At 31.7% G+C, this 14700-nt stretch overlaps 1 protein-coding gene across 4 annotated transcripts in view; it reads right to left on the bottom strand.

Annotated features, from left to right (window-relative positions):
* LOC105323036 (uncharacterized) overlaps positions 1-14700 on the bottom strand; it is a 37631-nt gene that overhangs the window by 7287 nt on the left and 15644 nt on the right. For 3 of the 4 annotated variants that reach the window (XR_010714238.1, XM_066085611.1, XM_066085613.1), the window contains exons 4-10: positions 4049-4078; positions 3609-3701; positions 3372-3419; positions 2726-2747; positions 2526-2575; positions 347-415; positions 103-150 (exon numbers count right to left, since the gene is read on the bottom strand). Coding sequence is in view for 3 of the 4 variants with exons in the window: in XM_066085611.1 (XP_065941683.1) it covers positions 103-150; positions 347-415; positions 2526-2575; positions 2726-2747; positions 3372-3419; positions 3609-3701; positions 4049-4078 (360 nt within the window). In the remaining variant the exon portion in view is untranslated. The remainder of the gene's footprint in view (positions 1-102; positions 151-346; positions 416-2525; positions 2576-2725; positions 2748-3371; positions 3420-3608; positions 3702-4048; positions 4079-14700) is intronic. The other variant, XM_066085612.1, reaches the window with a different exon arrangement.

Genomic DNA, 14700 nt, shown 5'->3' with positions numbered 1-14700 from the left:
TGAAGAGTTGACACAAAGTACATATTTTAAAGTATGCATTCTCAATCATAAAACAACTGATTTAACTCGTTGATAAATTAAATCAAAATGAAAAGGGTTTACCTGTCCGTCTCTGTTTTGTACACCTTGAACTTCACCGTATGAAGAACCCTGCCACAAGAAAAGGCAATTAAAATAAAATATTGAGTTCTTGTAAATTATGAATTATATAACGGTAACTATGTTAGGAGAAAGTACGGAAACGTATAACTGCCTCTTGTTGTTGTATTAGAACAGAATATATTCTGATAATAATATGGTTAAATGTACTTATTCCGAAGTTTGGGAATCTAATTAACACATTTACCGATTGCTTGGTGATGTTGGAGCCTCGAGAATGATTGGAGATTCGAAAATGTTCTGTTCCATGTACATTCTGCTCATATTATAAAAAGAAGAGCATTTGTGATATGGCTTTTATGAAAATGTTACATGTCATTTTCTTTTCAAAGAATTCTGCAGCCTCATAATTTTTATTACGTTTGTTTTGATTTAAAAAAATCTGAAGTAGCTCTGTCAAATTACCCAAAATGTGTATGATGTCGTTTAATTCTATAGTTTACATAAGATGCGTATAAACACTTCAAAATTATTGATATATACATGTACTATTTAATTTCAATCTCATTGTGATAAAACGACAGGAAATGTATTTTTTTTCCTTGTTTATCTATCTTGAAAAGTATAATAAATTTTTTGCAAAACTATTTCTCGCATTGGGTTTAAATGTTGAGATTTCTCCCGTATTGATCACCATTTGATATGAACGCATTTAAATCATGATTCACGATGGAACTTTAAAAAACAATTTACCTCCACGTGTAAGATTTATACATGCATTGTTGTATTTTAAACTATGTCTTCTTCCTTGGCATTGTAAAAAATTAAGAAATATAAACTTTTATCTTTCTATAACCATTTCTTCATAATAACACTTATTCAGTGTCAGTTTTCACATTTATTTTCAAGTTATAAATTATGATACTTGAATATTAGATTTCGTAAACATTTCATTAGATTCATAAAACAGTTTATTGTATTAGATTGATAAAAGATGTAAATTTGTAATTTAAGATTAAGTTGTGGTATTTGTATTATTGCTAAAATAATTTTTTTTAATCTTGTGTTATATTTAAAAATTTATGATCTTATATGCAAACATTTTTACACACTTTTTGGTAAAACACCAAATAAACAAAGCGACATGATTAGGGAATGTAACAATATGATTTTAGATAACTAGTTGAGTACTCCAGATGCATTAATATACGAGGGTTGTTCGGAAATTATTGAGACATTTTCTCTTATTCTTTTAGTAAAAAAGATAAACTCTTGAAATTTCACCAAAAAATAAATCAGGATAGAGATTATCAATGTGAAAAGTTTCTTTTTCATGGCATGAATAGATCATTCCTGGTAAGCTGGCCAACGTGCCTTCGTCCAGTGATCCGGTGCAACCGCAAACTTTTCGCAACGTCATTTTAACGCTTCTTATTGCTCATGTGTTTTAAACACCTTACAAACGAACGGAAATAAGAATTATTCCTTATTTCTCATCTTTTGTTTTCATTTCAAGATGTCATCATTCACATTTTTTCTCATTCTTGGTTTTTTTAAAAGGAAAAATCGAGTTATTTTTACCCGAAAGTCTAATTATTGTAAAATGTCTCCTGCAGTCATTTTTTATATATTTTAGAACTGTTGACAACAGTTAGCGTGTCGAAAGTACTTGATAATTAATCCCTTTGGCCTAATTCTAGTTATATAATCAGTGAAACAACATATGATGAACTGAAGCTCTATACCTTGTCTTGTCATCGTATAGTTTTTTAAAGCAATTGCGTGGTCTTAAAAGGTCTTCTTCTGAGATTTCCACCAGTTTGACGGTTTTCAATGCGCCGCCTTGACGTCAAAATTCAATGTAAAGTCGTTGTCAGATTTCTATTGTTTGGTTATATAAATATACGTGTACCATATCCGTATTTCAACTCGAACATCAGTGAAACTTAATCAAAAGTTAGTCGCAAAGAATAGCAAAATGAACATATTTAATTTGATTTCTTTTATCATTAATTGTAATTCTACGTACTCTTATAAAGTAGATGTTTAAGTTGTTAAATCTCCGAGTTTATGGCTGCACAGAGTACCCCGACCACCGACTTGTTTATCTACCGTCGTAAAAAAAAAATATCAAATATTCTTTTAATATTACTTTGTTTTATTATTTGCTTGCGTTTCTTCCGTGTCGATGCCAATTTTCACCAAAATTCGTCAATTAGAAAAGAAAACATTCGAGTTGTCTCAATAATTTCCGAACAACCCTCGTAATAAAACAGCAGCTATTTATCAAAACCAAAGATAAGATTATGTTGGTAATACATAAGTGATAATTTAGATGATTTGTGACAGACATTTTTGTATTAATTGTCTTGTTCCTTTTGTCCGCATCTGAATAAATTTCCACGTAACATTTATACTATTGTTACCTCATTCTCTTCAATGTCGTCATCATAATCTATTGGAAATTCATTGAACTCTAAACAAACAGACAAAATTGGAAGTTAAAGTATTTTACCCAGAAATGATTATATAAGTTAGAATTAAAGTTTACTTAAACACATTCATTACGAGATGTAATATTTCATCATATTGAAACTACATATATATGTATATACGTAAGTCATACCTTCTATATCCTGCAGGCCTCCCTAAAAATAAATATAATGTAAAATCAGTTTAGCATTACATCCCTTTTCTTGTGAAAATACAAGGCAAATGAAATGGATTTATACTGCAAAAGGAGAGACACAATTTAGTGGCATGGTCATGATTTTGGCCGAATTCTATTTTTCGTTTTTATTTTTTACAATGCTTTAGGAATGCATACCTAATGATCAAATGAATCTTGAGATTCAGTTTTAGAGTTATAAACAAGATACAGGCTCGCAATTTTTTGTCATGCAAACAGGGCTCGTGTCCTGTTTTTGTTTTCATAGGTTCAATATAGCAGTAATTTATCTTTTTATTCATTTAAAGCATAAATAAACTGTTCCTAACTTTTAACATATTCGTTTGAGGTCTAAAACAGGAATTTTAACTGCAACATTTAAAATGTAAACAAAACCTCTATTTGCAAAGCAATGTATTGTAAGCTCTGTAACTCGATTATAATTCAACAAATGACACTTAGATTATGGTTGACAATGTAAACTGCTTCACCGAGGCATTGTGAACATGAAAGTCAGAAAAATAATTTTAACCAAAATCGTGACCATGCGTTCTTGATAATTGAACAATTGATTGGTTTCGTTCAAATGACGTTGAAGATTTACCTGAACGTCTCTGTTTTGCACATGCTGAACGTCAACGTATGAAGAACCCTTCCGGAATAAAAAAAAAATACAACTAAGAAAAGATTAATTACGAATGATATAAAACATTATTCCTTGGAACTTGTTATAATTATTTTTAAGAACAATCGTGCAAAAATATGTGAATAACACTATCAGTGCAATGTTTAAATGTTTATAAATCTTGAAATTGTTATAATTGCAGTTTTGAATAATTACCGATTTTATTGTTCTGTTGGATGTTTCCGACCTTTCAGAATTAGTGGAATTCCCAGAAAATCTCAGGTGCGTGTCTTGAACGAGTTGCTTGTTCTATTGGTAATTATTTTGAAACAATTGTAATATATAATTTTGATGGATATCCTTTGGTCGGAACAATTTATTTCATGCAAAATTATGACTTTTGGGGGGAAATTTCTTGTTTATGTGAACAATCTTTTAGATTCCATTCATTGATAGTTTTACTCATATATACCATTATCAACAGTTTTTAAATAACAATATGTAAAAATATGTATTGAAAGGTTTTGGCATTTTTTAGAAATGTGAATCATTTCGAAAAATATGATTTTAATATAGATTGAATTATAATTAATATTATATTGAAAAAGGGCCGAGATTGAAATATAATTGAAAACTTAAATCCTGTGAAAACTTACTCTAATATTCCTATCCATATAAGATCGTGGCTGAAAAAGATAGCAAATATATCACAATAGTACACGATTGTACTGGTGTCCAAATATAATGAAGAAATCAAATTATTTTTTCCATAAACTACAAAATAGTCTAACACGACCGGTAAAAAAAATTCGGAGCTCAAGGGCCATAGATAAAAAAGGTCAACAAGGATATTGTCTAGATTTAAAAACGAAAACGGAAAACATTTAGTACTTTTTTCAAATAATTCAGTATTATGACAATTAAGATCAAAGCCAAGTTTATGACACGTTTAACATTTTGAAAGGTTATAATATTGTATTTATTTTCCTTTGTTATTAAGAGGCAAGACGAATGCACTCGAGTTTTTGATGAAAATAGAAAGATATAACATAGATGAAGATGAAAATAGGCCATTTATTCAAATAAATTACAAAGATGTAAAAAACAGTAAATATTGAAAGGGGCCAGACGGGACTAGAAAAACACCGCTGATACATTTTCAAAATATCTGGCAACATATAATATAGCAGTTGACCCCCTACATAAAAAAACATAAAAAAGTACGGCCCTGATACGCCAATCATCAAAAAAGGGTGGGATATACAAAATATAAAAAACGCAAACATTATAAAACATATTTAAAGTTAAATTAATAATCTAAGGTGAAAGAAAGGGGTGGATGGAGGGTTTTTGACGAAAATAATGCTAAGCCTTTGGAGCTTGGCTTCTCCAAACAATGAAGTCACGTGATCTGAGAAGCCACGCTGATTGGTCGAATCCTATCGAATTCTCAGAATCGATTTAAAAATAGAACATTGACACAGAGACAAACAAATACGCGACCTTTGAGGCTTTTCTGATTGGTTAAAATTTTTGCATAACGCAGAACAGTTAAGTTTAGCAAATAAGACCAAGACATAACACCTGCTAGTACATAACACTTGTCGTCAAAACATTTCAGATAAACAAACAGAAACAATAAACATATAAAGATTTACATGTAGATAAAAAGACATACATAAAATAAATTCACACGTCACATAAAGGGTTTTATCATTTGTCAACAAGAAATCATATTGACACAAGCGTCAAATGGGCCGCAAAAAGTATAATTGTTGTATGAATCATTGGTTGTTTACATAAAACACACCACAAAGAAGAAAATAAAAGTTGGTTGTACTAATTTTTATGGTAAATTCTAATATACTTTTAGCAACTTGTTTTGAATTTGACATTTTACTATCATCATAAAGAATCGAGTTCATTACTGTAAGCATTTCTAACGGCAATTGTATGGTCATTGCCATAGTATGAAGTAATGGAGAACACATTGATTTGTACATTACTGTAATAATGTAATAAAAGTTCAACTCATCATTTTTCTCTTGGAAATTATGCATTTCAAAAACATTTTTTGTTGCATTGTATTGAATGAAAACTTAATGCATTAGTTTATATGATTTTAAGGGACCACATGATAAATTAGTAATGGATTAGTTCAAATTTTCCAGTCAATTCAAATTTTCATTTCTGTCCTATTTTTGCGTAAATAATTGATATGGATATAATTTCATGATAATTTCTACCACATTTTACATGGAAATATAATAAATACACAAACAAAGTCATTTTATTTGACACGGCTCATAGAAATCCAAATATATCATTTATATAAAATTTAATGACATTCAGGTCTTTAGTATTTCGGGTCTATAGTATGTCCCGCATACCGATCCCGATGCATTGTTTTGAAAAGAATGAAGAACTTCGAAATTTTCCGAATATATTACAGTCTCGATAAAAACGCGCCAAACACGACAGTCTACTAAGTATGACCTATTTTTCATTTACGAGTAAAACCAAAAATATGTGATATTTTTATAAGGCATAAAACATATTTCTACATGCAAATTTACTTTCAATTCATAAAAAGAAGCAAAATATTAATTTATAAAAAAAAAAAAAGAACTATCCCGCAGAAACGCAGTAACACTATTTAAATGTATATCAAATAACGGACCGCCTTCCGGCGGCCCGTAATAATAATAACTATTACGATATGTTATTTAATACGTAAGAAATCAAAAGATTCTACATGATAAGAAACTATTCTTTTAATATCTTATTTAGGAAGATCCCACTGTAACCGCAACATAATTATTTTTACAAGATAAACATATAGGATAGGATTCAAGCATGATAGGATAGGATTACCACACGATAAAACAGTATACATGCACGATAAGACAGAATTGTTACACGATAGGAATGGATAACGATGTTCATTATAAACGTTTATACGCGTTAAACGATCTTAACGATAAACCTGATTATGGCAGAATTTGAGACGTACAAATCACGATATTCGTGAAATTTCTTCTTATTACATGTAACAAATGTCTAGTGGTTTATCATCGCTGTATCATTTATATGATATTATATTATTAGTCCCCTATCAGTTTCACCGGAGGGGACTATAGCTTTCCTCTGCGTCCGTCAGTCCGTCCGTCCGTCTGTCTGTCCCACTTCAGTTTTCCACACTTTTTTTTCTTTATGCATTTGAGGAATAATATGAAACTTACTGAACAGTTTCAAAATGTCAAACTACAGATCAAGTATACACTTTTATAGCGTTTGGTTGACATATATTCGAGAAAATTAATTTTTTATATTCCAATTTTTAGACGGTAACTATGAATATCCACGGTCTATTGCTACGGTCCTGACCGGAAGAGTATTTCTCACGTGGACCCTAGCGGGTAAGGAACGATAACTCGGTTAGGTATGCAGTGTTACACGCAATGTTTTATCTACGGTTGTTTTACAGTTTGATAACTAATTTTAATTTTATCAGATATTTAAAGCACTATAGCTGCTAATCATTTTGTACATTATTTAAATAATTTATGAAATTGTGCTTTATTTCAAATGAGCCGTTACCCTGTCTGCTTACGCGGTATCGATAATTTATGCACAAACTGCCTGTTGTGACGTTAAACTCTGTATCAGGGCTGCATAAACTATATCACTGCGATAATTGGCTAAGAGATCTCATAATAATCGCTTCTTGTGTTTTATGATGTAAACAATTGTCAGAAACACACTATTTAAACAGGTTTGCCATTTCGTATTTCAGCAAGTATGCTTCATTGATAAATTCATTCATTTTCAATGCATTAATTTTAGTTGAGGCAGAATATTTATTTTGTTGTAGCTTATTCTAAAGAATTCACAACATATACTGACGATGAATATTAGATAAATTACATTTTATTGAACTTCAACCGATCAATGGCACACTTTCTTCTACAAGTGTGCATGTGTTTTTTTAACATACAAAAAACTTGAAATTTACGGTACAAATGTGTTTAATTTTGGACTATCCTGTGATTTACCGTATTTTGTAACCCACTCAGTCTGTAGGAACATTAATTTTAATACAGGCACCTCAATATTCATCAGACAATATTTACTACTGATGTTGACGCTTTACTTGCTGCTGACTTTCTCTCAAACACGCTAATCGATCGACCTCGGATTGTAAAATTCACGTGCAAATGAAGTCGCCATTTTACATGTACATGTATACATGTATAAACAAACAACATTTTACGATGTTTCAAAGATTTTCAGTTCAGATTTTTTGTAAGCAAATAAGGGATTAAAGACATGCTTTAAAACGTCTTATGGATTTCATGGCGTGTCAGCTCTTGTACTGTGGTTTCATTCATTTTCGTGAGTATCAGTTTTCGTGGATTTCTGAAAACCTTAGTTTCAAGGATACATAAATTCGTGGCCAATGATCAGATCAATACAAATTGTTAGTTAAAATTGAACTTCAATAAACATTTAATTTCGTGGACCAACTTAACAACGATTTGTATTCAATTGGTATTCATATATATGGTAATCCATATGCGCCCGTCTCTGCTACTAGAGAACCTTTCCTTTGGTTTTGGGGGATTTTTTTGCAAACAGATAACAATATTTACACATGTACGTAAATATCGCTCCTTTTGTTCTCAAATAGTTTTTAACTCGCGAGTACAACTCTTTTATGAGCTTTCTTCGATATTTGTTTCCATTTACAAATAGGCGAGCAGGTTAGAAAGTGTCATCACTCAACGAAATGCTACATCGGCTGTAGCGTATACATCCATGCTATATTTGCGATAAATAATGAAACATGACGGTAAAAGGTAACTAAAGGTGCTTCATAGATGACTGCAATATTCTGCTGAGCTACAGAACTATAGCTTTCCGGTAAAATTGCCGGGATTTGCGGACCCTAGATCTATTGTATAGACTATTATAACAGTACATGCAAAGTATAAAATGAAATTTATATACACAGCTGTACGGTCAGAAAAACATGCGTTTAACTTGGATTTTGTTTGTTTGGTGTTTTTTAAAACTTATTTTAAATAATTAATCAATATTTCTTGTAAGTTTACTAGAAAAGTTTAATGTAGCAAGTTAATTATGCGTGTTAAAGTGTACTGAGAAGCGATAAAATATACATGTGACTTTCCCAAATTCATTCAAATGATTTGAATAAATCTATAGCTAAATACAATAAGACAAATGAACTTTAAAACGTTGAGTAATGAAACTGCCGCGACTGAATATTGTATGATATTTTTTTCTCAAATTTTTATTCACTTTCGTTGTGAGCAAATGGAAATAATCCACTGCTGTCGAAGATAAAATATTGACTGACTCTTCTGTTTCATGATGACGTGCATTCCAAAAGAAATACCAGTTTTATCAAACAGGCTCTTGCAAACCATTCCGTTTTCTGTACACCTAAATATATAACTGACTATGAGGACAAAAGCAAGTGTGATGGTCCACAAGCAAGTGTGATGATGCAACTTTTTCCCCGTAAAGAAATTGAGAAAAAATGCTATCGAGAGGGACAATAAACATACTACATGTATGCCCAAATAGTCAGTAAAAACCTGATAAGTATTTTATCATACCAAAGCTTTATTTGTTCTCGTTACTTTGAGAAATCTACAATATCTTTAAAGCACAATAGTCCACTCCACACTTTTCAAAAGTTGTTCCCCTTTGCGGGGTCAACCCAAAGGTCAAAAGGGAAAAAAACCAAAATTCCCCTTCTTTATACAATCAAATATTTGGCCGTACTGTGATGAAATCACTTTTGATTTGATTTATTCATTCAATATGTGGTGGCAACTCACATATTTAATGAGTCATTCAAACGGAGTTTTAATGTCAACTGATATAGATACAAACATATAGATACAAACATATAGATACAAACTTCTATACTACAAAGGCTACTGTGATAAATCTATGGGTTTTCCCCAAAAGATGACGATAAAGAGATTGAACATTTGTAAAGTGTGGATTGTGAACACAACTACGATTTCCACATAATTATCCATGTGAGTAACTCACGACCAGTTGTGCTAGTACATGTATGAGTTGCTGGCTGTGGATTTTCGTCAACAATAATTTCAATACATGTAATATGCCACTTTCAAACGGCGCCACCGTCTAACAGTACTTTCAGTACTTTGATTAAATGTTCGGGCTCGTTATCGGGTTCGGTGTGTATTGAATAAACGAGGACAGTGTGTAGTTAGAAATAATATCGTGCGTTACTTGTACCATTCCTTTTATCATTTCTAACAAACAAATAAATTCTGTAAAATAGTGTCATACATTGTGTTGTAAATTTAATCGGCAGGTTTTTTGTATTATCAATCGGGTTAGTTGTCGGGTTCGGCTGTTTGGTTTGATTCAGGGTACAGAAGACGGTAAGAAATGATATTGTGCATAACAGTGCATCGTTTTCACAACTTTTGACCGGCGAATACTTAATGGACTTGGCGAAATTACATGAGATAAAATAAAGAGTATTATTTTACCGACTTTGTATTTAACTTCTGTATCAACTATAACGTTATAGTTTTAAATTCCTCAGAGTCTGTTCTTTTATCTCTGAATAAAGCAAGGCATTTCTGAAATAGTTATGTGCTTGGAAGCTTTCGTAGAATAATACAAACCGGTAGGGGACGTGTATTGCTTTTGCAATACTCTAAGAATGCTTGTTATATTATATTTATTCAGAGCTAGAAAGAAAACAAGAATAGAATGCCTGGGTCCCCCCGCCGGTCAAGCAGTATACTAGTATCGACCAAGGCTGATTTAGGAACTTGACCAAGGTATTAGTGGTTTAAACATTTGGTATAAATTTCATGTAAATCCGTCAAAATTTGTAGGCATGGGAGCGCTTACAAGGTCAATTTTTGGATAAAACGGAGTCATTATTGTGGTCAAAGTCCTATAACTCCCACAAAAAGTATCGACAAATGCTGATTTTCAAACTTGACCAATGTATTAATAGTATAAACATTTGATATAAATTTAATGAAAATCCGTCAAAATTTGTAGGCATGAGAGCGCTTACAAGGTCAACTTTTGGATAAAACGGAGTCATTATTGTGGTCAAAGCCCCATAACTCTAACAAAAAGTATCGACCAATGCTGATTTTCGAACTTGACCAAGGTAATAGTGGTATAAACATTTGGTATAAATTTAATGAAAATCCGTCACTTTTTTGTAGGCATGAGAGTGCTTACAAAAAAGTGTGACGGACGGACACACGGACGCACGGACGGACGCCCGGCATTTCTATGTCCCCGCTCCGCGTTGCGGCGGGGGACAAAAAAAAAGAAACCGTACATTAAGCATTAAGTCCAATCTTTGTATGGGAGAATTAACTAGATAAACGATGCATTATTAAAGCTGACATGAATTCATAAATACGCATTATTTCCCTTTTATCTCCGACTTCCGTCATATTAGTTGTCGATTTCTATTGTTCTGCTCATGGCTACACACCCCCCTATAAAAAGCCAAGAGCCCTCGTCTTGCTTCACCGCATTCAAGAATTTCATACTCCCGAACACGTTACCTTGGACGAAAATACTTGTAAAAACGCGTTTTAAACAAAAATAATATGACAACTTCACTGGCAAGATATATCCAACAAGCATTCTGAAAGTATTGCATAAGCAATACACGTCCTCCACCGGTTTGTGGAAATTGTGAAAACAATGTACTGTTATGCAGAATATCGAACCCGAACATTAAAAAATTGGAATATAAAAAAATAATTTTCTCGAAAATATGTCAACTAGACGCTACAAAAGTGTAAACTTGATCTGTATTTTGACATTTTGAAGCTGCTCAGCAAATTTCATATTATTCCTCAAACTCATAAAGAAAAAACAATTGTAATTATAACATCGCACATGCACAAACCACACACTGTGGCAGATCGAGCAATGTCAATATTCGCATGGATTTTAAAACGGGGAGTTTTTGTAGGAACGGATGGAAACGTTGTTACTTTCTTGGATTTACTATCATTTATCTACTGTGTTGGATGTAGTGTCACCGGGGTTTTCAAGAAGATGCAGACGTTATGCACTCTGTATGAACAACACACGTGTTCGATGTGCATTCGAAGTAAGGCAGCACTGTCTGTGCAAAATAATATCAATACCTTGGACATCTTTTCAAAGAAATAAATATATTTGTATTTCATTGATTGTTGTTTTCTTTATTCTTTATTACTACATTTTACTACAATGTGTAGTTCATGCATATAGAAGTCCGTGCAACGTGAATGCCTCGATCGGAAAGCAACCGACCGTAACTTTTCAACCGATATATATCACACCTCACAGCCTTATTAGCATAATCGGAGCCTTTCTGATTTTTATATTAACGAAAAAGTAAAAAACCCCGAGAACGCCTAAATACGTCAATTTACGGGATTTTAACGAGACCAGTTCAAGACTCTTGCAAATCGAGAGAGAAGTTTAGATCGAAAAAGTAAGTAAATGTTTATGTTTATTCCAGCGGCAAGATTTTTAAATTATTTAAAGTTACAGAACAATTGTTTATTAATGTGAAATCGAAGTTTGGGATGATTAGTCTTATCTCGTTAAATATTGCTCAGCATGAAACCGCATGAAGAGCAGTTTTCGATTTTGTCAACAATCTGAAACGTGATAGGGGGTAGCCATGTATCGTAAGAACATACTTACTTACAATGTTAAACTAGATAAATACCTTTTAAAAAACCTGCAGTGCAATAATTCCACTGCATGTGTTACCAAAATGTAAATAAATAATGGTCGTTGTGAAATGTGACTTGAAAGGCATGTTTTAGTATGAAATGTGTATACAAGTGTATTAAAGTAAGTTTTTACACATATTGGTACCTAGTATACGTTAAAAAATAGTGTATGTTATTCCTAGAATATTGTGTTTGTGTCAATCATGCCTTCACTGGCTTCAGTCATTTCCATACAGAATTTCCTCGACACGTACATGTAGTTTTGATACACGTATATCCCTTCAAACTGTTAACTAACTTTATGTCTTATTTATCTATTAACGATGAGAGTGTTTATTAATCAAGGGTCTGTATTTGTTATGTAAATATAATTTATACAATTGAGAGAATGAGAGAGAAATAGAGATAGACTGTGTGTGTGTGAAAGAAAAAAGAGAGAGAGAGAGGAGTGCGAAAAGCCTTGACGAATTTAATAGTTACATATAATGTCATTTCCCACTCAATGAGTTGGTATGGCTGTTACTAGGGTAATGTTTTGACCCATGTCTCAGATACTGCATGTGCCCATAAAAAGTGTAATCTTGGACACACCCTTTGTTTTGATAATGACAGCATTTAGCTTTGTTATGATAGTGTGTCTTTTTTCTTCTAATCTACAGGTTTACCTGTGGCCTCCAGATGATCTGAAGATCAGGAATATAGAAGATATTGTCAATTTGATATTGCTTATGACCCAGTAAAGTCTGCTGAAGCCCAGAAGGTACTTTCAACTTGTACTCAGTATATGTAGATATATATTTAGTTTAAGCTGATTGAAAGTCAAGCAAGGTCCTCTAAATAGCCACCATGTCTTGTGTAAAAGAGAAAGGTTTGTATGGGCATCTTGTTGCAACACTGCATGATTATCGGTATTTGAAGTAGTGGGAATGTTTACCTCTGAAAGGAATACCGGGAGTTTGAAAATGTTATTTAAACTTAAAGAAATGTCTTTCACACTCTCTGAGAGAATGGGATTTGCAGAAATCCAATGAATTTCTTATGTTGTAAATATTTCTTTCAGATTATTTTTTGTTATTGACACAATCTTATTTTGGTGTACATAGAATATGTTGATAGTTGCAACTCATACAGACATTCATTTGTTACATAAGAGTTTATGACTGATCTTTGTTCAACATCTTTCTATCCAGTGGAAATCTAAATATCTTTGAAGTTACACCAGTTGGTAACTTGGAAAGGCAAGATGGTTTCTGGTGATTCTGTTTTAAATATTTGATTCATTACATTTTTCACATGTGTGCAGACTTGATTGACCCAAGTTTCCTGATTTTGTCGTACAAGTGATATTGCTTTAAAATGTATATCACTTGTGACTTTAATACTGTTATATTAGTGCATATTTGATTTGTTTATACAAAATTTGAAAAATTTAAAGTGTTTTGTAAGACTAAAATGTTTTTATGGCTTTTAAAATTTCTGAAAATACATGCACATGATGCAACTATCTTTTGACATTATATATATAATAAAAAGATAAAGAAACTGTCAGCTGGGTTTAAAATTAGCGGCAAAATGATGTAATACATGTATGTACAATATTAGAAAAGATTACATTGTCAGTATCACTTTATAGCACATTCTTGAAATAAATGCATTGAATATATAAGTAGTTGATGAGTGCACAATGTTTGCAAAAATCAATTCTTTTAACACTTTATGTTTATTCTATTTTAGTTTCCAGACCATGACATTAATGAATATTTCTATAATGGAATGCATGAAGATTAGGATAAAACCTTATTCTGCCTGTTTACCAACTCACACCATCTTTTCAAGATTCATGGAGCCAACCACAGAAGAATTTGTTCTATACACATCATTCATAACATTCTTATTTATGTTACATAAAAAAGGTGTGGGCACTTTAAATGTTACTGGATGAATTGTTTCAACAATAAGTGTTCAGATAATGAATACCAACAAACTTTTTATCGAGTGCACTTATTTTGTATTTTTCCTATACATCTAATATATGTTTTATATAACATATTCATATACATGTAACATTTTTGGAAACAGGTCAGCTATCTTTATTTAATTTAAATTTGGCATTACTATTTCATATAAGTTTTCTAATATACTCTTTTATATACACACAGAACAAAAATACCCAGTTACAATTGGAAATGGACATAATATATATAATAATTGTCTGATAAATGTATAGGTCTTGTTCATGAACAGAAGAAATTGACAGAAAAATATTAAGTTTTAGCCATCAAATATTAATATTTTTTAGAATATTATTTAATATAAGATGAAAAAGAATTAAAATATAATTTCCCCCTTTAATCATATGTTTGGAAACAAAGCCACATAAATTTGTATATCTAATATTGCTGCACAGCATATCCTATTGATCTCTGTAACATATCGCTTTAGTTTCTAGATCAGCATGTCAATTACTATACTTTTTCTTAGAATGATGTATAGGGGTCATTAATTTATTTTCATTATATAAAACT

Source organism: Magallana gigas, chromosome 5 (genome assembly GCF_963853765.1).
Source record: "Magallana gigas chromosome 5, xbMagGiga1.1, whole genome shotgun sequence".
Taxonomy (NCBI): Eukaryota; Metazoa; Mollusca; class Bivalvia; order Ostreida; family Ostreidae; genus Magallana; species Magallana gigas.
The sequence above is the reverse complement of the archived record's forward strand: the minus strand, read 5'-3'. Positions and strand labels throughout refer to the sequence as shown.